Raw genomic sequence first — 22,947 nt, forward strand, 5'->3', positions numbered from 1 at the left:
AGGATCGACATTCCAAGACTGATACTTGTCCCATCAACTCATACTCAGAGTGGTTGGGAGTGGTTGTAAAAGCTGGAGAGTACGTCTCTGTCAGGTGTAGAATATTGAATGGCAGTAAGGGCAGCTTTCCCTGGTCATTACACTTTCCAGCATACCCCTTTTTATTGGCACCGATATTTTAGATTTTTTCCAAAGTTGTTTCTATGCCATTTTTGCCCTTTCTTCTCGTGAGACCTCCGTTATGCCGAGGAGTAAATCGTCCTCGGCTGTGTCCCAAGGCTACTTCGTATTTGTATTGCCGAGCCTGGGCCATCACCTTCCTCGGCTTGGGCCTTTGGACCCCAATAAGTAAATGGGCCTGGCCCATGGATCATTGGGCCCCACAGGTAGTATTAAACTTAGACATGAATTTTAATATGCATCTAATTATGTTTATTTTTTCTTATAATTCAATCAATTATATATATTCTTATGATTAAAAAAATATGTTTATTTTTAAGTGTATCCATGCATATGCATGGGTTACATGCTAGTATTAAAATAATAACAATGACAATATTGTTGCTACCCTTTTGTTCCTTGCCACGCAAAAAAAAAAAAAAAAATGCAAGTGTTGGAATTGGAAGGTTTGATTAAAATTTGACTAGGGTCAAGGCGGGCTTAAGGTTTGTTGATTATTTTGGAATAAAAGGATTTTCATTAGTAATAATATGAGGTGGCATTTCACGTGAAAACAACATAGGCTATATAGCTCTATTTGCAAACTTCTTCTCCAATAATTAATAGGGTATATATACAAGGGAAAATACTTGATTATCATTGCAAAGTTGTTCCTTCTCACGAGTTCAACAACCAATTTCCGTTTAAACAGTTCAAGTTATCACCTAGAGCTTTGATAAACGGCTTCAGTGTTCATCATCTGCTTATTCCTCTCCCAAATTGAAGGAATAAACAAGATACTTGAGAGAGATTCCCTATTATTGCCAATTACTCGACAATACATGATAATGTCTCCTTAATCCTTGTGTCATTCTTAGAAAGGGCATTGATTCTCACATATTACTTATTATATATTTTTCGTACACATTACTGATTTTATGTTTTAAATATAAGCATCGAGTGTGAAATTATGAGATTGTGTTTTTATGTATACTTAGTATGTATCAACGAGCAGTACGAGAACAATTATCATAACCAACTTATTTGGAGATAGTTCTTATTGTATAATTTTTTTTTTCTTTGATATATTAGATTTGCAGTTGATGATAGATTTTCCTCATTAGATTGCTGAGAAGAGAAAGAGGCTGGTGCAGCCTATTTTTCAAGATGAATTCTCGCTTATGTTTCACATTGTCGATGGTTTATCACGACCATTTTAGAATCCAAAAACACTCTTTCAAATAGGCCAATTAAAGGCTGTCTGATTGGATTAGGATGAGGAGGCAAAATTACGGTCTTTAGCTGAAGACAAGAGATTGAAGAGGACCTGAGCTTGACAAGTAGGATCCATAAGGATTTAAGTACTCAAGACACTGTACATATGATTGAATTATAATCCAAAACAATAGAGTAGGGTTCCCTTTAGTCATAATACCACATCATATATACATAGGAGGATGTGATCACCAAAGATAATCCAGGCTAAGTCGGATCCTTTGCATTTTTTGGGGTAATAAAACTACTATACAATGCCTTACTTGGACATGGGATAAATGAAGAATAGTATATATGAAGGTGTCTGATGATGTTATTAAGAATCCAAGCTGATTGAGGATGAGCCTCCACAAGAAGTAGCCCTCATTGTCTGAATCTGAAGTACCTGCCAGACTTCTGACCCAAGGTCTGGCCTGCATTTCCTGTACATGTCACAACACTTCAAGGCCAAGCGACTCAACTGTTCAGCCTGCACGAATGGCCAATTTCCAGCCGAAGGATCCAAAAGAGCTTTCAAATTTCCTGTATTTATGGCATGTTCCACTTCCTTTTTTATCCCAAAGGCTGGTCTCCCAGTCAACAGTTGTAACAATATGATCCCAAAAGAATAAACATCTGATTTTATAGTGAGCACTCCTGTGTGAATGAACTCGGGATCCATATAAGCCAGAGTGCCCTTCTGGATAGTTCTATGACACAATGTTGTGTCGCTAGAACTGTCACGTAGTATACGACAGATTCCAAAGTCACTAAGCTTGCCAATGAAGGAAGCATCAAGGAGAATATTGGAGGGTTTCAAATCAGCATGTACTATGTTGTGGGAATGAAGAAAGACAAGGACAGAGCACAATTCAGTGGCAAGCTGTATCCGAGTTTGCCATGACAGTGGTGGAGTATTGTTTTTACAGTTGAGTCGATCCTCAAGGCTCCCATTGGGAAGAAGCTCATAGATGAGAGCGTGAACTTCTGGGCAAGATCCAATGAGTTTTACAAGATTGGGATGCTTCAACTTACTCAACACATTAACCTGATTATTTACAATGTGAAACTTGTAAGCAAATTGTTGAATGCTTCAAATTATCAACTACTGAATAAACTATTGAGACACACTCACAGGATCATAGAAAAATGAGTTTTTACTAAGTCTATTGTGACAGAAAACTTAATTATAAGGAACCTTATTTGCAACAATTTTCATTATGTTTATCTTTATTAAAATCTTGTTAAATAGTTAACTTTATTATTTCTTTAATAGTTAAAATTTTAAAACAAGTGGTTATTTATTATGGTATGAAAGTAGAAGATTATAAATATTCGAATCTTGTCTAGAAAATTCTATTAATAGTCTAATTAAAACAATTTTATTTATTTTCAGCTCCTCAGTTTTGTCACATTCATATGCTATCCATCTACATGATTGTGAATCAATACTATTATAATGAAAACAAATTATATATATATATATATATACTGGTGCAAGAATGAAATTAATTATACCTAAATTTTTTGAGAGATATTTTTGTTAGGACATATGTGATTCAATGTTAGAAACATATGTCAACATTTTATATAATTAGCTAATCTTTTGACAAAACACAGTTTACTTGTACTTGGATAGATCTATGATATGTTTAATGCTTCAAGAAACAATGTTTCAAGTTCAAGTGTTAAAGTCATACAAGTCTGTCCAAGAATCAAGTCAGAAAGTGCGGGATTTTAAAACTCGAAAGCTAGCTCAACAGTTAGCATCTATCGAGATTTAAAAGCTGCTGAAATCCGTGACTCGACAACTAGCTCGATAGATGGCTATCTATCGAGGTGTATGAAGTTTAGTTTTTCAAACTGATTTTCATTCGATCCGTTAATGTATGTTTGGGTTTTCTTTTCTCACAACCCTAAATATATATAAGGATTATTTTAAAAGCCGTAAAAGGTTACAGAAGTTGCACAAGAGTACAATTCCATAGTGTAAAGAAAGGTGTGACTGGAAACCTAATTTTGCCCTAGTTCTTCTTTCTCTTGAAGAAACTGCTGTGTTTGTACACCATAGGGTTTTGTGACCAAGCAACTTCATGATCTTCATCATGTGATGAACTGAAGAATTTTGCAGCCAACATTCTTCTCAAGTTGGTGATTAAGTCGCGTACTGGGATTCGCGCAATTGGTTAGTCATGTATTGGGAGTCGTGCATTGAAATGAGAGATTGTCACTACAGAACAAATCCAATTCGGTATTGGGGTAAGGCTTCAACTGTAGGTTGGTATAAAGTATTCGAATTTCTTTACTTGTAACCGCTTGTTTTAATAATAGTGGATTCTCGGGAGTGGTGACCTTAAAATCACCCGGTGGGATTTTTGCCGTGTAGGTTTTCCCCATTCGTAAACAAATCACCATGTCAATTTATTTTTCATTGCATGTTTTAGTTAATTGGTATTTGTTTGTGCTACAACGCGCTTTGCATGTTAATTTGATTAATTAATAAACTTGGCTAATTAATCAATTAATTCATTACAAGGTGTCAATACATTCTTGGCCTATCAATTTTGATGAAAAAAAAATGCCCTATGTTCAAATATACAGCAAAAATAAATAAATGCAACAAATATCCTAATCCCATAGTCAATTTCATTATACTTCAAGTATTTGCTAGAGCCATGAAAGTGAGAACTACTGACTAAATAGTGAAGATTAGAGATTTTTAGGTTTTGGGTTTAGGTTGGCGAATTGTGAGTGAAAGTGTCTTGTATTGAGTCTTAGAAGTGCGTATTCATAGACAAGATTTTTGACCAAATGCTGGAATTCACTATATATGCAAGTTTCATGTTTTTCAACAGCTTTTGATAGCAATCCAATCAATGAAATAGGCCAGTTTTCTATAGATCAGACTGGGAGATTCTAGGTTTGTGTATTTAGCTACTTAAGAAAACCCTTGTACATGTGATAAATACTTTTGGAGATCTACTAATTGAGAATCTAAAGTTATTGTGCCTCTGCTATCAAAAGCCCCTACTGATGATTGAAGTGAAGCATATTCAGCAAAGGTGGTGATCTCAGGGACTGTTTGGCACTGTTGTTTAAACAACAATAATACTTCTGATATATATTTCTATAACACTCAAGCACATATTTTCAAAACATTAAAATCTGAACAACAATACTTAAACACCGTTACCAAACGGGTCTTAAAGTTGCTGCAATCCCAATATTCTTAAGTACTAGACCAAAATCTTTAAGTGAGTACTTGAAGTCGTGGAAAGGAGATCCAAGTGCAACACATCTTGATAATTGAATAAGTCTTTGGATTTGGAGCTGGTTTGGATAATGTTAGTAAATTTTACTAGGATTATGGTTATTCAATTTGTAAAATTCTATCTTAATAGTAGATGTGTTTTGGCATTAAGGGATGCTAGGTTAAATCCCTCCGGTGTTTTTATTTTGAAATCTATATTCCATTAGTTTTTCCTAGGTCACCATAATATTGTTGTTTTTTTGTATTTTTTGTTGTTTTTATTCTTGCACAAGACTGGTGATTGTTTGACACTAAGGACATACATAATTGCATTAAGTATATATTTGGATTTAAAACTTGGTAAACAGGGTCTAAAACCAATAAAGACAATAACCAACTAGACTGAACATACGCATATGTAAAAATCAAGACAATATAATACATTTGGGCATCTATTCATATAGAACGGAAATGCATCAAATATGCCAATTGCACTCAAGCAAACAGTGGTTAGTGATTTAAATATTTTACATTTATTTAATTGAGCCATTTAACTAAATATCATTGTGAACAACAAAAACTAAGCCTTAGTTTTAAAATTTTTAGAGTTAGATTATGGATTCTCATCAACAAACTAAAGGTTACATGTATTTTTTTTTTCCACCATTCTATTTTTTTTTTTTTGATATGTTATTTTTTACTAACTATAAAAATACTAAAATAGAGAAACTTCTACTATTAAATAGGTAATGTTTAAACCATCATACCTCCTGATGAAATTCAGAGGGCCCTTGTGAACTTCCGGTATGTAAGACTTTTATAGCTACCTGGGTGCAACGCAGGAAACATTTAAAGATGTCCCCATATCCTCCTTGTCCAATTATTAGGGATGAATCAAAGTTTCGCGTTGCTTCTTTTATCTCTGAGACCGAGAACTCACTGAAGAATTGAGGCATGCATGTGCATGAGGCCACTACTCCTTGCTTTCTTCTCAGCTCTTCAACTTCTTTCAGTGCAGTGTCACGTTCCATTTGCATCTCATCCCTTTCTCTTTTATAAATTTGTGATAGTTCCAAAACAGACATAATTCTCTTCTCCAACCCCTTTACAGATTGATGAGATTCTTTCACTTGGCTCTCAAATAATGATCTTTGATTTTGGGAAATCTGGAGTTCTCTCATGACTTGGTCTCTCTCATGCTTCACCTTTTCAAGTTCTGCTCTCTCTTTTGCTAGTACTTTCTCCATTTCTTTTTTGCATTTCAAATCCTCAGCGTATAAACTTTCTGATTTTTTAACCTGTAAATTGAATTAACTATTCACAATTTAATGTTTTGGGTCTTCACTTGTTGATCTATCTACAATATATAGAACAACTTTAATATTTTAATTTAATATACCTGATAAATCACTATAAAGTTAAGAAAAACTCACTAAATATATGTGGCGATTGATTAAAACACTTCAATCACCGGAAAATCAGCTACCTAATTGAGAAAATGTTAGAAAATGGTTATTTGCAAGTGTTTGGGTGGTCAATTTCGGATCCGAGTTGGGACAAGTTCTTCACAAGGAGATTAATGTCATGCGGTCATTTGTCCCAAAAAAAAGAAAAAAAAAGAAAAGTGAATCATAAAATGACTTTTAAAGAAGTAAAATCTTTGAGACTAACATAAAAAAGAAATTGACATTTTATGAGTTATTATACTCATGGGTGCGAGTCCATATGGACTGCCCATATTAAATAAATTTATATTATTTTATTTAAGTGTTTGTTTATTGCATAGTATTTTTTTATTTTTTTTATTCTTGAACATTATATCTGTTCATGTTGCAACTTTTTTGAAATAGTGCTAGTGTGTTTATAATAGTGAGTCCCTCATTCCATTTAGGTAGCTTTTACCTGGGATTAATTTTCATGCATAGAGTCTAAGAAAGAGAAAGAGACAGTTTTGTTCGCCAAGTGTTCAGATTATTTGTGCTTCTTCCTTGTTTGGTGTGATCACTGTATTCTGAGAAACAGGAGAAACTCAATTTAAAGTACCATTGAAGAAATAATGTAAGGGCTAAATCCATGTTAATGATATATTGTTAAACACTAGACTTGATCAAATTTACATTTATCATTCTGCATTCATTTAATCTGTGAGTATATTTAATTGTTCTTAATTATTTTATGCATCACAAGATTTACTTTCTTTGTGTACGTGTTTTTGGTTATAGAATCTGCATGTTCTTATTGTTTACATAATTACATAAATAAATGAATTTTTGCAATATATCCAACAGAAAACGTGAAAGAAGTTGCACTTGCACTAATAAGTAATTAGACTTTACCTTGCGTATAGCCTCACTTGCATCTCTTTCTGCTTTCCTACATTTGAGTGTCACTTGGAATGCTTCTTTCTTAGCACTTTCAGCCTCTGCCATCACTTGTTGAAGTTGATTATAAAGAGTACGGTATATATCTCCATCCTGAGTCCACTAAGATAATTAGTGCGCTAAACACAACTTTCAAAAATCTGAACTCAAAAATCTATACATCTGCATAACTCACGACATACACACACACATATAGCCCAGATGAAAAGGTTTTGAACGTACCACTGTACCATGAGCTCCACTAATACTCTCATCAGTAATCATGTTTGGTTTGGGTTGCATTGATGAAGGTGAGACTCCTACAGTAGAAGAGCGAGTTAAAGGACTCCTTATCCTTAGTGACCCATTGCATTCATCAGCGCACCTTTCTTCATCCAACTCGTTTATTAGAGCAACAGAAACATCTCCATCAGTGACACTTCCTTGGATATAGTCACTAGCGTTTGGAGTTCTTTCTTCTGGCAATGAAGATTCAGCCTTTACATCAGCTCCATTCAATAAGCTACCCTCCCTATTTTGATACACGATGCTTGCATCAATGATATTGTTGGATTTCAAGGTTACTTGAGTGAAGAAAAAATAAGGCATATTTTAGTTGAGTTTACTTGCAATAGTAGTAGTAGTGATTTAAAATCTAGAACTTCAACTTTTTTTTTTTTATTAATTTTTTTTTATATTGGTTTTCAGGATTTTAAATATCCTAGATAAAGAATGTGTGTAAGATAATCAAATATTAATAACTATCTTATTTATGAAAATTTTAAATTTAAAGTTTTTTATTTTATTTAAAAACTAGTCGCTAACTCGTGCGATGCACGGGAAAATTATTGAGTATAATATAAAATTTAATCTTGGTTTATTTTACAACACCAAAATTGAATTTGTAAAAGAAAATCATGTATCTAAAACATTTGCTAACAGCTATACGTTTTAGACATTTGAAATGAAAAATAATGATTTTTTAAGTCCAAGAACCATCTAAAAGTGACAACATTGTCTCAACACATACAAACATGATGAATATATCATCATTCATTATAAGTAAAGAAAATTTAGAAAATATATAACATGTAATTGAGTTTTAGTAAATCTGTTTTGATTTTTGAACCTTTTTTTTTTTTTTGCTGAATATACCCGCTGTAAGGTTGAATTATATATGAAAGGTGCATGATAGGCGTACGACTTACTTTTCTAATATTACGTATTATAAACACATTAAAATTACTATATATAGGGTTATAGTAATTTTTTTGTGCAAACATATTAAATATAAAAATTAAATATATTATTATAGAGTCTATTATAGTGCGTTTTTAATAGATATGCTGCATAGTATAGCAGAAGGAAGTCAATACCATCCGTGGCCATTTCAGTTTGATAAAAAAAAACGAAATATTTCGATACCGTTTAATACTGGTGTACGATTTCGGTTTACCTCTAATTTTTTATATTCATTATTCAAAATCTATATAATTTGTTGCAAATATTTAAAATGATAATTTACATATATGTTTAACCTTTAGAATTGTGCTAGGACCACATAAATGGACACAATTTTGTACTACAACTTGCCACATGACGAGTTATAATTGACAAAGATGTGTCAATGGGCCATGTGAGAACATACTTTTACCAATCATAACTCACCATGTGACACAAAATTTTGCTGATTTATGTGGTCCTAGCATAATTCATAAATAAAAGAAAATACATAGATTATACTTTTGATGATTTTTTTTTTTGGATGAATAATAAAAATTACTTAAAATAAACAAATAATTAAATAAAAAAAAAAGGGTTCACGTGGGTCAGGGCACACTTCCACACTTTTAACAAAAGGTAAAAGTCTCTTCTTTGATGAAAAGTAAAAGCAATAGGCAAAGAAAGTTCAAAGAAACATTAGTTAGTAAGAACAACACGTAGACTATCATGAGAAATCAACAGGTGGACTATCATGCATGAATCAATTGAAACCAATACAACAGGTGGACAATCATGCAAAACCAGTAAATTGCCAAAAATATGAGAAAACAACAGGTGGACCATCATTTATACATCAAGTAAGACCAATACAACAGGTGGATAACATGCATCCATCAAATATAACCAATACAACAGGTGGATAACATGCATCCATCAAATATAACCAATACACATGTAGACAAAACCATTAACATCAATTTCTCAGAATATTTAACATCACCTATTCCTTCGTTAACTATTTTGTAAGGTCATTTATCTATTCCCAACAGATAGCAGAACACCTTCCTAATGGTGATTGCATTATTGTAAGAAAAGTTGAAATAATTTGTAACATAAGTTTCAACATATTAAAGGAGTTTTTGTTTCCTTTTCCTCTTTTGTCGATCTGCAATAGGTGTGAGCTGTACATGACTTGCATCATTTGTAGGATTAGCATCTTTTTCACTTGGTAAGTTGTTGTCAGAATCATTTGTAGCATCGCTCATATAATACTGTTAAAAGAATATGGTGTAAATTTTATTCCGATATGAATAAGTAACATTAAAAATATCTAATTTTTTTTATTTAAATTTAATATAAAAGTACTCACATCAGTTATTTGATCAAGTTTAACTGAATTGTCAATCTGCATAACAGGATCAAAAACTTTCTTTACTGTGTAGATCTCCCATCCTTGTTTGAGGTTATAATCATTGAGTTCCAATTGGAAGACAAATGTTTTCCCAATAAGGTTTGCTATTTGCATAGGCATGTCAAACTCTTCAGGTACCTTGTAGAAATAGTAGGACATAAATTGTAAGATCAATTATACTAAAGAATATATTAAGTACTATTTGTGAATTTCAAATTCTCACCTGTGAACATTTATTTATAAGTTCTTTTGCTGATATATGGAGTAATTTTTCAGCCATAGAATCAAATAAAATGAATGTTGTCAATCCTGTGTCATCTTCAACTTTCAGTTCAATTCTATACCTGAAAGAAGGCATGGTAGATATAATTTTAATTAAATTTTTTTTTTTCACTTTTCTTTATATATATATATATATATATATAGTTATACTTTTATATTATACATACCTTGGGATTGGGAAGCCTGCCAGTTTGTTACAACGATCACACCACAAATGTTTACCTCTTGGTTTAACCTTTCTACGACATGTTTCGCATGACATAAAGTACCAACCAAAAGCTGTTTCAATTTTTGTAATCTTTCCATGGCAGGTGAAGATAGTCTCCTGGAATTTCAAATTTATTGAATGATTTATTTGTAAAATTTAACATGCCATTGACAATTTCATTTTAGGATTTTTCTTTTGAAGAACTTTTCCCTTACCTTATTTTCAGAGTTCCAGACCATGTTTAATATTTCAATTATGGTTCTTCTGCTATTATTCATCTCTTCTTCAATTGTTCTCTATGGCTTAAATTGTCTTGGTAGCTCTTCTATAAGATGATCATTTTTCACGTCCCTATGATTGTAACATAAAGAAGTTAGTATAAGCTTGCGTATACTGTAAAATATTATATAACATATATTGCTAAAAAGATATAGATTACTTACTGATCCATAAACGCAGAAGTCTCTGGAATCTCCAAATTTATATAAATTTTTGTTCCGCTTGTAGATGATAAGTTATATTCCCCTACATTTATATGGAGGAATTTTTTAAAATGCACATATAATTTATTAATGTAGTTATAAATATGCAAATGAAAGAAACAATGTACTGACCTTTAAAAGTTTTCACAATTAGACATGTAGCAACTATAATAAAAGGTCCCGGATTCCTTTTGAAGAGGTTATCATCAATTTCATTTGCAACTGGTCCCCAAAGGGTAAGCTTTATTTTATTTCCTCTGTTCAAATATTGTTATTAATGTAAATTTATATTATATATATTCAATGTATTGGAACTTGTAAGAATTAAAACGTACTGTATAGTCATCACAGTTATGTTTCTCATTGCAACTTTTGATCCTTTAATGGTAGGATGTTCAATTGGACCGATAGCAACCACTTTTGCAATAATATCTATGCATCATAAAAATTCTAATGTTAGTTATTTTCATTTATGATAATGATATAATTTACTTTATATAACAACAATATAATGTAAGATTTTCTAACAATAATAGAATGCAAAATTTATATTCAGTCAATTTAATACCAGATAGCTGGACATGGTTGTTAAGTCGTTGAACGATGGTGTTGTAGTCAACAAATTCAAATTTATGATGAGGTATATTGACTTCAGTTTCTGTTAATTCTTGAATGTTGGTTGTTGGCAAGAATATGATCTTTTGCTCATTTTGAATTGGCCTATAGAATTCATTGTAATTACCAACTTCAAAGTTTGATAATGCATATAGCTGCCCTTCTTTCAGAAAAGGTTTGAGTTTTTTTGAAATATTCTTATGAATGGTAGAATGTATTGCATTATTCTGCAAGCAAAAGATGTTAGTTGAATGTATATAAAGTGAATAATATATATAATGTATAAGAAATGTTTTGCTGTGTTTTTTTTTAAAAACTTATACAAACCTGTTCATCAATAAGAATCATATCTGAACTGATAATTTCTTGATTGTTTCTATTTACAGCATCCCACATCCTTGATACTCTAATTTTGATTTTGTACTTGTCACTGTTGTTTGAAAACTGATTAAGAAAACTGAACTCCATCATCTTTAAGTTTTTTACCTTTGGCTGCATACATCATTCAATATGATAATTAGTAAAATAAAGTGATGGCATTTCGATGGTAATCAAACATTTAATTTATAGTAGTTTCATTTCTTTAGCAGTAACCAGGTAGAATAATAGTAAATAAATAAACTCAAACACATTAATAAGAACTAAAAAGGAAGAGTTGTACAGATGTATATATGACATTTTAACATATAGATTTATTTTACCTTATATGACCAACAACTTAAATAAGTTTGGTGAAAACCTCCTTGTACACAATGTTTTTTGTTTCACAACTTTGATCAGTTTCATCATTAATTATGCGGAACTTCAACCCATTTTTGCTTGTTACTCTAAAGACTGCAACATATAATTGTCCATGACTGAAAACTGTTTTAGGCAAATAAACTCCCACACGTTTCAATGACTGTCCTTGGCTTTTATTTATTGTCATTGCAAAACACACAGAAATTGGGAATTGTCTCCTGTTTAGAACAAAAGGCCATTTCGAATCAGTTGGAGATAATGTTGTCCTTGGAATGAACACGCAGTTGCCTATATTAGTGCCAGTAATAATTTTTGCTTCTATAACCCATGTAGCCAACTTTGTAATAATCAACCTTGTTCCATTACAAAGCCCTTCATTCTGGTTCAAGTTTCTAAGCAACATAATAGGTAAGCCTACTTTTAATGTCAACTTATGATTTGGCAATCCAGGAAATCTTAAGCTGTTTAAAAACTCAATAGGGTATAAAATGTCTTGATCAGGAACATTCAAAGAAGCCTTGCAAATAGAATCTGAACTCAAATATTCATGTTCTACTCCATTTATTTATGAGATTATGTAGTCATTTAATTCCTCTACAACTTCATTTGTAGGGCCAAGAATTGCCCTTTCTTCAATGTAACTTGCATCCATGTATTGAGCATTCAAATCAGGGTATGTGCTATTAATAATATCTTCCAGTGGATTTTGTGTAGGTTGGATGATTAGATCATGAGGAATTTTAATGTTATTGTCACCATCACCTTCTCCCAAATCACCATTACCTATTTTTAAAATCCATTCACTAAAATCTTGTACAGATAATCCTTCTATTTCACTCATATTGTTCTGCAAAAGTCTCATATTTTGCTATAGTTTAAACACATGACAATAATTCCATAAGTGTGACTGACAAATTGTAGATTGGACAATATCTTCACGTCTTCCCTTTTTCACAACTGGAAGTATTTGCCGAAAATCACCACCTAAAACCACAACTTTGCCACCAAAAGGTTTTTCTAAATTCATTGGATCTTCAATCTGCAATATATCTTGAAGGCTGCGATTAACAGCTTCAAAGCAATTTCTATTTGCCATTGGTGCCTCATCCCAAAGTATTATACTTGTTTTCAAAAGAAGTTCTGCTGTCTATGTTTTTTGCTTTATTTCACAGGTTGACTCATCATTAACATTAATCGGAATGTGGAATCGTGAATGTGTTGTCCGGCCACCAGGAAGTAAAAGAGCAGCAATACCTGAAGAAGCAACTGCTAGAGCAATTTTTCCTTTTGATCTTACAGCAGCCAAAATTGTTCTATAAAGGTATGTTTTTCCCGTTCCACCATGACCATAGACAAAAAACATGCCCCCACTTTCAAAAAAAACAGCTTCCATTATAGAATTATAGATATTTCTTTGTTCATTGTTGAGGCCAGATATCAAGATCTCATGTTCTCTTTGCAAACTTCCTATATTATATGACATTTCTTCTTCAATAAGTCTATTTTTTTTATGAATAAGAATATTTACATCTAGCTGAGGCATTTGAGGATAGTCTTTCAAAGATTTCCCATATTGTTGGAGGATTTGATCAATTTCATACAAGCCATAATTTTTCAATTGACTATCAGATAATATCAAATCATGGAAATGGGAGATATGTCTTTGTCTATTAAGTATATCTTCCGTAAGAATTTTCCAATTAGAATCCCATAAAATTAAAGGATTAGATACTTCACAAAACATGAGTATGGTAACAAATAGTTGGCGTAACTGTTTGCCACTGGCCCAATGTGCAGCTTCATTTATGCATTCATGCCACTCTTTATCATCATCTAGAAGCCCAAGTGCATAACATGCATCTTTGTAAGTAGGATAAGTAATATTTTTTACAGTCATTATCTCTTTAAAGTTTTTTGGGCCTTTGACAATGTTAAGCCACATTCTCAAGTAAAATCGATCTCCACTTGAAGGGTGAGCATTATATACTCTTCCAATACATTTTCTACCTTTTCTTCGTTTCCATTGCTTAACATTTTGATGCCATACCCATTTTGTAGGAAATTCAGCATAAGTTAACTCACGAGCATCTTCAAAAGCTTCATTAGTTTTCATCCATTCAGTAAATTTTGTGTCTTTGATTCCTGGCCTTTGTAAAATGTTGTTCAAATTTGCATTTTCTGGATATATAATGGGATTTTCATTTTCTAAATGAAAGTTTAATCTTTCAACTGGTGGATTTCGAAACTGAATCGGAAATTCAAATATTCTCCAACATGCTTCAGAAGCTGAAATATACCTACAATCCAAATATGCTTTGGTCTCATCAACAACAATGCTTGGTTGTTGTTCGTCATTATCAGTACCTAGCAGATTTTCTTGTAAAACAATTGTGACTCTATCTGGTCCCTTATTTATGTATTTAAATAAATATTTAATCGATCGAGATCTATTGCACCATTCCACATTCAAATGTGACTGGTACTTTACCAGTAAGTCTACATTATATGGCACAACATACCGATTATCCAAAGTAATTCCATTTTTTACTATTGTCTTCCCATCATTTCTTCTTCTATAAACGGGGAAACCTTCTTCATCGATAGTTGTCTCTTCATAAAATTTTTTTGGAAAATGTTTTGTACATTTGTCATTAACCATACAAGGTGATCTTGGGTTTGCATATCCACATGGCCCATGCATCATAAACTGTTTTACATCTTCATAAGCAATTGGATCTTTATGTGGATCTAGTATTTCTGCTATAATAATACTGTCAATGTCTGCTGGGCTTGGGCACTTATCTTTTGGATCCAAGAAAAGGAGAATATGTGCATGTGGAAGACCTCTTTTCTGAAATTTGATTGTGTATACTACTGCAATGACTCTTCCAAAATGAGATTCATGCCTCAAATCATGTAATAATTCATCCAAATTTATTTTAAAAACCCTTGTTACAATATCTGGCTCAAATCATGTAATAATTCATCCAAATTTATTTTAAAAACCCTTGTTACAATATTTGGTCGGTCCCCAACATTTTGGCCTTCTATAAATTCCAAGCACTGTGTGATTTCAGACCATTTTGGATTGCAAGTAAATGTCATAAACAGATCTGGATATCCTACCCTTCTACATATAGCCATTGCATCTTGATAATTCTGAGCCATGTATCTTGGGCTTCCAGTAAAAGAGGAAGGTAAGATGATCCGCTTTCCAACTGTTTTTGGATTTGTATCACCACGAAGCACAGCATCTTTAAGCCCACCATATAGTTCAGATCTTAATTTCAATTGGTTTTGCCTTACCCATTGTAATCTTTCCTCTTCAATGTAAGTATAGGCATCGACTATGAATTGTTGAAAAAGCCTTCCACCAAGCAACAATGTGTTACATTCATGAGATCTTTGTTGAAGTCTAAAAGCATAATATTCCCTCATTGTTATTGATTCTCTTTTTTTAGATCTTGTTCCATCAAAATTCTTATAAGGTATATCAGATCTATACCCATCCTCACCGTAAGGAAAAAGCAATGGATATTGTAAAGCCATATAGCTCAGATGACTTCCATATATACGCTGCAATCCTGAACTCTGGTTTTCAACAATAATATCCCTTTCACAATTTTCAGTATTTAAATCTCCAACAATAATAGCAGCAACTTCAATAGTATCAGATAAGTTATATTGTCTAGAATCATAATTGCGACTTCCAATAAGACGTATCCTTACATCATGCAGATCGGACTCATTGAATCTATCCCTAGCCATCCTGAAGTACTTGACCAATTGATTGCAATTGTCTAACATATTCAATAATCCAATGACAATATCTATATCCACATCTTTTCTATGATCAGCAGATGTAACGGCATCAATTCTGTTTGCTATCTCATTCTTAGTATCATAAATATAAAGCTGTGCAAATTGTGTCTTTTGGCCATCAACAGGAATAAGAGATCCAATTCTATGATGATTTTGGCCATTTAGACGGAAAACATATGGAGCAGTACCATTATTCACTGAACGATCTATATTACCTCCCAAAGAAGTGAAAGCGAAGAGAGAATTATAGATTCTTATCCCCACTCGAAATTTATTTGATCTCTGATCATTGCTTATGCTGAGCAATCTTTTAAGAAAAGGTGGAGGATCCTTCAAAAATGTAAGTTCAACTCTGCCTTCTGAACAACATAAACTGAATTTAGGCTTCTTAGGCTTTCTAGATTTAATTGTTCTCTCCTCATACCAAAGTTGAGCTCCACAGTGTTCACATACTTGTGTTGGAGGTCCTAAATTCATTGCGTCCATAAATTTTCCTACAAAATAATTGAAGGATCATTTTTTGGGAACCTAATATTTAAGGTTGGTATTGAGGACTAAAAATTGTAATACTTACGATGTTTTCGTCTAGGGTCAAAGGTTGAAAGATTATTTGCTTCTCTATCAGAGTCATCACAAAAATCATGTTCAGCAACTGTAATATTCATTGTTGAGCTTTCACTATCATTTGTCCGTTCCAGGTCTAAGATGTAAACAAAATCAAAAACGAATTCTTCAAAGCAAAATTTCTATTTAATATAATAGAATTCTTAATATACCTTCAGCTGCAGCAGATAGAATGCTACCTTCTAGCAAAGGCAATTGTTGCTCAGTTATATTGGTGGTAACACTCCCATCTTCATTCACAATAGTTCTTCCTAATATATTCACTAATGAGTTTGTATTTTCAGCTTCAGGATTATATTGTCTCCGTCGAGTTCTTCTTACAAATGTTTCATCATTGCTCCCAGAATGCAATGATTGCGTTTCATGAATAGTGGTGTGCGACAATACATTCCAAGAAATTGAGTCTCTTTCTATTGAAACTTCTCCTTGTAAAGCATCACCACAAGATAAGGGACTGGATACACCATCAGAAACATTTCTTTTTTTATTTAACAGCATTCTTCTAGTTACTGAAACATCTGAAGGACTTCCCTTTAATGAAGAATTTGTAAATTTGGTAGGTACATTTCTGTTTCGTTTCTGTGATAGAATCAGTTTTCTTCTCGCTCTTGAAAATAAAGTGGACTCCATACTGATATAATAAAAAACATAGTATTTATAGAAGATCAAATCTTAACTATTATTGTATAAATAAAAGATAGCAAATAGACGTTAAAAAGGGGAATATTCTTTCAAGCATGTATCTATTGTTAATTAGCATTTTTATGCTGTAAATTTTTGTTGAAGATAACATTAATAATTATTATGAATATGTAGAAAAGAAATGCAACATAAACTTTTTTTAAAAAATAGAGCAATTGTTAACAAACCTGTACTTGACACAGTTAACTATGTAGCTCTTTCCCTCAAAAAGTATGCAGCTCTTTATCCAAAAATGAAAGGACCTGCAAAATAAGTTTTATTATAACTTTTTAATTTTAAAATTTAAACTATCAGTTAGGTTCATAAGCCATGTTCACCCAAACCCATTCATGTTTATTTGATCTGCTTAGAAACAGCCATTTGCTTTCCATTTTTAATGCATTACAGATATGATATGGCTTCAAACCAGTGGCAGGAGGAGCCACATGTTCCAAAAGAAACTCATTTACCAAGCATTAAATTAAATACCTTAGAAACAAAGTTCTACCATTGTATAATATGTGATTGAGTTTTATAATTAAAGAAAAACTTATTTCTTGGTGTTCTAGTTTTCTGTTGTGATTGTTTTTGTAAATCTCTTTTGATTTTTGAACCTATATGCTATGCTACATTTAATATATGAGATGGAGGAATAAAAGTTTTTGTGCTAATAGTGAAGAAATTCATGATTATTCTTTTTTAATAATCATAGCGTGTTTATGCTACGTTTAATATATTAGAAGCCACATGTTCGTAGCTTCTTATTGTAATAATAATACTAAGGTTACTTTGATTTTTTTTTTAAAAAAAATCTATTGAATCCTATATCATCATTACAAATCAGCACTGTCATAAATGAATCCTATATTAAATACGGTAAGTAAGAGTAAGTAAGCCAAGAGTAAGGCATTTTATCAAACAAATGGTATGCACAAAATTTCAATGTCTTAGCTATTAACATTCCTTATTATTAAGGAAAAAAAATAAAACAGAAATATACAATCTGTTGACAAATTGAACAGTTCCTGTAATGCCAAAAACCTTCTTCCATGGTTTTTATATTTCTCATCAACATGTCTAACATTTGTTTTTAAATCGCCAAAACAAACATATTCTATTTACTATATTCGTTTTACTGTTGCATTGTAAGGTTGTCTAAAGTTGTTGTTTGAAAAAGTAATAATATTAGAAAAGAATAAATCAGTTACCGTAATGATTTTGCTGGGCTACTCTGTTTTTTTTCTCCACAACCTTTGCTGGGTTCCTTCTAACAGAGGGAAAAAACAAAACACAAAACAGAAAACGAAATGTCAACAATATGGGTTTGAAAGAGTTAGAGCAACTAATGCAAGAATAAGCAAGAGCAACTAATATTTGTGAAGAACCTTCACTGGGTCTGTTGTCACAGCGGAAAAAAAAAAACAGAAAAATGGAGAGAAGAAAACAAAAAGCAAACAAAAGATAGTAACCCAACGTTACTATGTAATCCAACATCAAAATCTATATGACCACCGAATGTAAATTGAGTCCTAAAATCTGAAAAAGGAAAACCCAACATTCATAGAGAACAGAAAAACGGACATTAAGAACATCAAAATCGGAGTCTGGAAACATTGTTTTTTTCTATCGCCAAAGCAAACATAGCGTAATTTAGAAAATTTACTAAAGTTGTATAAATCAAAACATACAATGGAAAACCAATATTTCTACCAAATTAGTGGAAGGTTACCGTAGCGATTTTGTGGGTTACTCTGTTTTTTCTCCACAACCTATGCTGGGTTACTCTGTTTTTTCTCCACAATCTTCACTATAAATAACTACCCAATGAAACGGTGTGGGTTTGAAAGAGTTAGACCAACTAATGCAAGAGTAAGCAAGACCAACTAATGTTTGTGAAGAAAAGAATTACCAGTAGCAGTAGCATCAAGGACACTCTGTTTTTGGTTCACAACGTTCGCTGAGTTTGTTCTTGCAGCGGGGAAAAAAAAAAACAGAAAACGAAAAAACGAAAAGAAGAAAACACAACATAATCAGCGTATATAAACAAATAAGTAGTTACCCACTGAAACTAAATAAGTCACCACTGAAAAGATACATTGTTCTACTTTTTTAATGGTAGACGTGGCATTAATTTATGTAGCCACATGGTGCAATGAGGTAAGGTCAACAAAAAGTCAAACGTTTCGGCTATTAGTGATTATATAGATGTACAAAAATCATGAGTATATGGGTGATTTTTTTTTTTGGGGGGGGGGGGGGGGGGGGGCATTTGAGTGGGGTAACATTATTGATGATGATTGGTTGCTAATGATGATTTTTGGGTTTCTAAAGTTTAATGTGCAGTAGTAACTATGTTCAATTTCTTAAATTTCTGTGGAAAATTGTTTGTGTGCATATAGGTACTGTAAAATATATATATATATATATATATAGAGAGAGAGAGAGAGAGAGAGAGAGAGAGAGAGAGAGAGAGAGAGAGAGAGAGAAGAGAGAGAGAGAGAGAGAGAGAGAGAGAGAAAGAAATTGTAGAAATTTTTTTATGGAGAAACTAGGAAAATTGTTCTTATACATACATGCGCACGCATGCACACACACATACATATATATATATATATTGTTGCAAAACTATCTCATTAAAAAAAAAAAAAAAAAAAAAAAAAAAGCTTCTTTTATTTTTGGTGCTTAGATCTTTCTTTTGTTAGGGTTATTTTTTTAAAATGATCATTTTCGTAATATTTTAATATAAATTATTATTAGATGAAAAAACACATTCTCAAGTGATATAGCCAAACGCAATTTTAATAATGAATGTCAAGCAAACCTCGTGTGAATTAGATGCCCTTTACAAATGAATTGTATGTGACAATGTGCAGGTGCTTCTTGGCGGACATATATGGCTTTCTTAGATTTGAGGTCCTTCAATTTTCTGCAAGTTAAGTTGCAGGGTAAGCAATCTCCTTATATAGATACCTATACAAGTTTCAATAAGTAGATCATTCTGCAAGATTGATTTATTTTGATTAAAAACAGTTAACTAAATTGGGGAATAATAAACCACACCTGGTAGACTTTGAATCATTCAAAAAAAAAAAAAAAAAACACACACACACACACACAAAATAATGGAACCATATTTCCTGCAAATCACAATGAGGATTTGAAAAGATATTAGTTTACTTGTTATCAGAATCCAATAGATAGATGCCACCATGTAATTAGATAAAAATTTTAAATTCGTAAAGATTAAATTCTACAAATATTACAGTATTAAATTATAGCCACTTTTTTAGACAATAGAATATATTAGTATTGAGAAAATCCATTATATTTCAAAAACATGCATCATCTCCTCACATGAGGGTGGACCCCACATGTGAGAGAGAAATATATGACTTTCTTAGATTTGAGGTCCTTCAATTTTCTGCAAGTTAAGCTGTAGGGTCAGCAATCTCCATATATAAATACATATGCAAGTTTCAATAAGTAGACCATTATGCAAGATTGACTTATTTTGATTAAAAACATTTAACTAAATTGGGGAATAATAAACCACACCCGGTAGACTTTGAATCATTCCAAAAAAAAAACACACACACACACAATAATGGAACCATATTTCCTACAAATCACAATGAGGATTTGAAAAGATATTAATTTACTTGTTATCATAATCCAATATATAGATACCACCATGTAATTAGAAGAAAATTTTAAATTCATAGAGATTAAATTCTACAAATATTCCAGCATTAAATTATAGCCACTTTTTTAGACAATAGAATAGATCAGTATTGAGAAAATCCATTATGTTTCGGAAATATATATCCTCTCACTCACATGAGGATAGACCCCAAATATGTGAGGTCCATCCTTATGTGAGAGAGAAGATTCATGTTTTCGAAACATGGTATACTTTCTCATCGTACAAACATTAAATTATTATTATTATTATTATTATTATTATTTTTTTTTTTTTTTTTTTTGTCTTTGATCTTTTTCTTCTTCATAGATATTTTTCAAACCGATAAATACCTTGAATAGTTCTTGTCGGCTGCTGCTCCCATAACAAGCTTCTTGATTCCATGCTTCGAGATGAGATCCACAATTCCCTTTTCAATGCTTTCCATTGCAGTATGTACTACCCCTACTTGCACCTAAATTTGAATGCCATCGTCCCCAAAATAAATCAAAAAATTCAATCCGTCATTTTAAAAGGATTTTAAAAAAAAAAAAATTTAAGATTTTTAAATCATCAATCCCAAAAGTTGGAAGTAAACTATTATAACCCATCATGCACAATATCAAATGACTGGTCATAATAATCCATGGTATCCTTTAGGAAAAAAAAAAAAAACATCATGTCCTCGATTCAAGAAATATTTTTTTACTTAAAAAAAAAAGGAAACACAACAAGATCAATTAGCTGCGGAAATATAGCCAAAAAGGGACATAAGAAGTTGTACCCCTATTTGGCGGCAGAATTGAAGGTAGCGATTCAGGGTCTTTAGCATATTTTCCATTTCAGTTTTCCTGTGAGCCTTGACTTGTTCTTCTTCCAGTGAGCTTGCTGGAAATCTTGTACCCACTGCAAATCAAGTTAAACATTAATCTCAATGATTAGAAATCAACTACAACACCATTTTACACATTCCCAAAAAATCTCAAATTGTAAACACACATATTCATGAAAATATAGAAATTTATATGTGGCTAAATTTATATGCGGTCTGACTTACTCAATGGGATTGTATGTGAAGGCTGAAGAACGTGAAGGAGGCAAATCTTCTTCCCTTTTGAGTTCTGCAATGCCCATGCTATGGTCAATATGCTCTCCTTCACGATATCTCCCACAGCAACATATATTATCTCTTCGGTTATACGTGAAGCCACTGGTAGCTCTATTATCTCTTGGCCATATGCGTCAACCATTGGAGCCCTGAAGTGATGAAACCCAATTTGGGAGCTTGCAGGCATAGGACTCACCACAGCCATGACGAGAAGTATTGATGGAAAAGTCAATGATTATTGTACGGAACTAGCAGCGGTTTCTTCGCATGGACACAGTACTATACACTCTCTCTAAAACTCTATATTTCCAATACCCAATCCAACTTCTCTCTCCTCTCTCTCTCTCTCTTTATCAAAATCACAAACAACCCACTCCAACTTTCTATCCCTAGATTCAAAAATAAAAATAAAAAACAAAAACTTTCTATCTCTAGATTCAAAACTTTTCAAAGAACTTGTAACTAGCAATCTCAGAAAACGGGAAAACCCGTTTTAGCTTTATGAATTGAAAAACCTGATGGCTTTTCAAGAACTTAAGAAAGAACGCCAAATAAGGACATTCAAAGGAATCACGAATAGGTCAGTTGGAAAAGCCTTTTTTTTTTTTTTTGAAGTGGAGTTGGAAAAGCCTTTAGGATACCGTGGATACGGGGTATCTGATTGGCAATGAAAGAGAATGCTTGTCTTAAAGCGAGAATGAGTTATATATAAAAACAAAGAGCTTCTTTCAGAAAGCCGATAATCTTTTTATTTATTTTTCCTTAAAAAAAGAGAAAAAGAAATAAGAAAATTCAACCTCTACGGTTCTACCCTAAAGAAGCAATTAAGAAAGATTAAGAAAGAAGTTGAAACTTGGAAAGTATATACTGTAGTATATAGATGCACACATTCTCCCACGTTTTACATCGTCAAACCTACCATGCTCCGTGAGATGACTGCACGTGTGACGTGTCACTGACTTTCTCTCTCTCTCTCTCTCTCTCTCTTTTAAATCAAAAGTATACAAATGAGACCGCGTGGTCATCCATATCACGCGTCATTTGTTG

The 22,947-nt window shown here is 32.3% G+C and overlaps 2 protein-coding genes across 3 annotated transcripts; both read right to left on the minus strand.

Annotated features, from left to right (window-relative positions):
- Positions 1–1,475: 1,475 nt before the first annotated feature.
- On the minus strand, positions 1,476–22,458 carry LOC115955162 (U-box domain-containing protein 33-like). Its single transcript, XM_031073215.1, has 8 exons — positions 21,850–22,458; positions 21,577–21,698; positions 21,146–21,267; positions 19,935–20,039; positions 7,267–7,555; positions 7,000–7,137; positions 5,431–5,961; positions 1,476–2,461 (listed from the first exon to the last, which is right to left on the minus strand). The coding sequence occupies exons 1-8, from the start codon at positions 22,103–22,105 to the stop codon at positions 1,751–1,753; spliced, it is 2,274 nt and encodes a 757-aa protein (XP_030929075.1). The 5' UTR covers positions 22,106–22,458; the 3' UTR covers positions 1,476–1,750.
- LOC115955164 (replication protein A 70 kDa DNA-binding subunit A-like) lies at positions 9,286–11,242 on the minus strand. 2 transcript variants are annotated; one of them, XM_031073217.1, is made up of 9 exons: positions 11,199–11,242; positions 10,966–11,062; positions 10,763–10,887; positions 10,592–10,673; positions 10,364–10,499; positions 10,108–10,265; positions 9,882–10,002; positions 9,617–9,796; positions 9,286–9,518 (listed from the first exon to the last, which is right to left on the minus strand). In XM_031073217.1, the coding sequence occupies exons 5-9, from the start codon at positions 10,424–10,426 to the stop codon at positions 9,375–9,377; spliced, it is 666 nt and encodes a 221-aa protein (XP_030929077.1). In that variant the 5' UTR covers positions 10,427–10,499; positions 10,592–10,673; positions 10,763–10,887; positions 10,966–11,062; positions 11,199–11,242; the 3' UTR covers positions 9,286–9,374. The 2 variants fall into 2 exon arrangements, with proteins under 2 accessions (XP_030929077.1, XP_030929078.1); XM_031073218.1 differs by lacking the exon at positions 11,199–11,242 and having other exon boundaries at positions 10,966–11,099.
- Positions 22,459–22,947: the final 489 nt, after the last annotated feature.

This window comes from Quercus lobata, chromosome 8 (genome assembly GCF_001633185.2).
Source record: "Quercus lobata isolate SW786 chromosome 8, ValleyOak3.0 Primary Assembly, whole genome shotgun sequence".
NCBI lineage: Eukaryota > Viridiplantae > Streptophyta > Magnoliopsida > Fagales > Fagaceae > Quercus > Quercus lobata.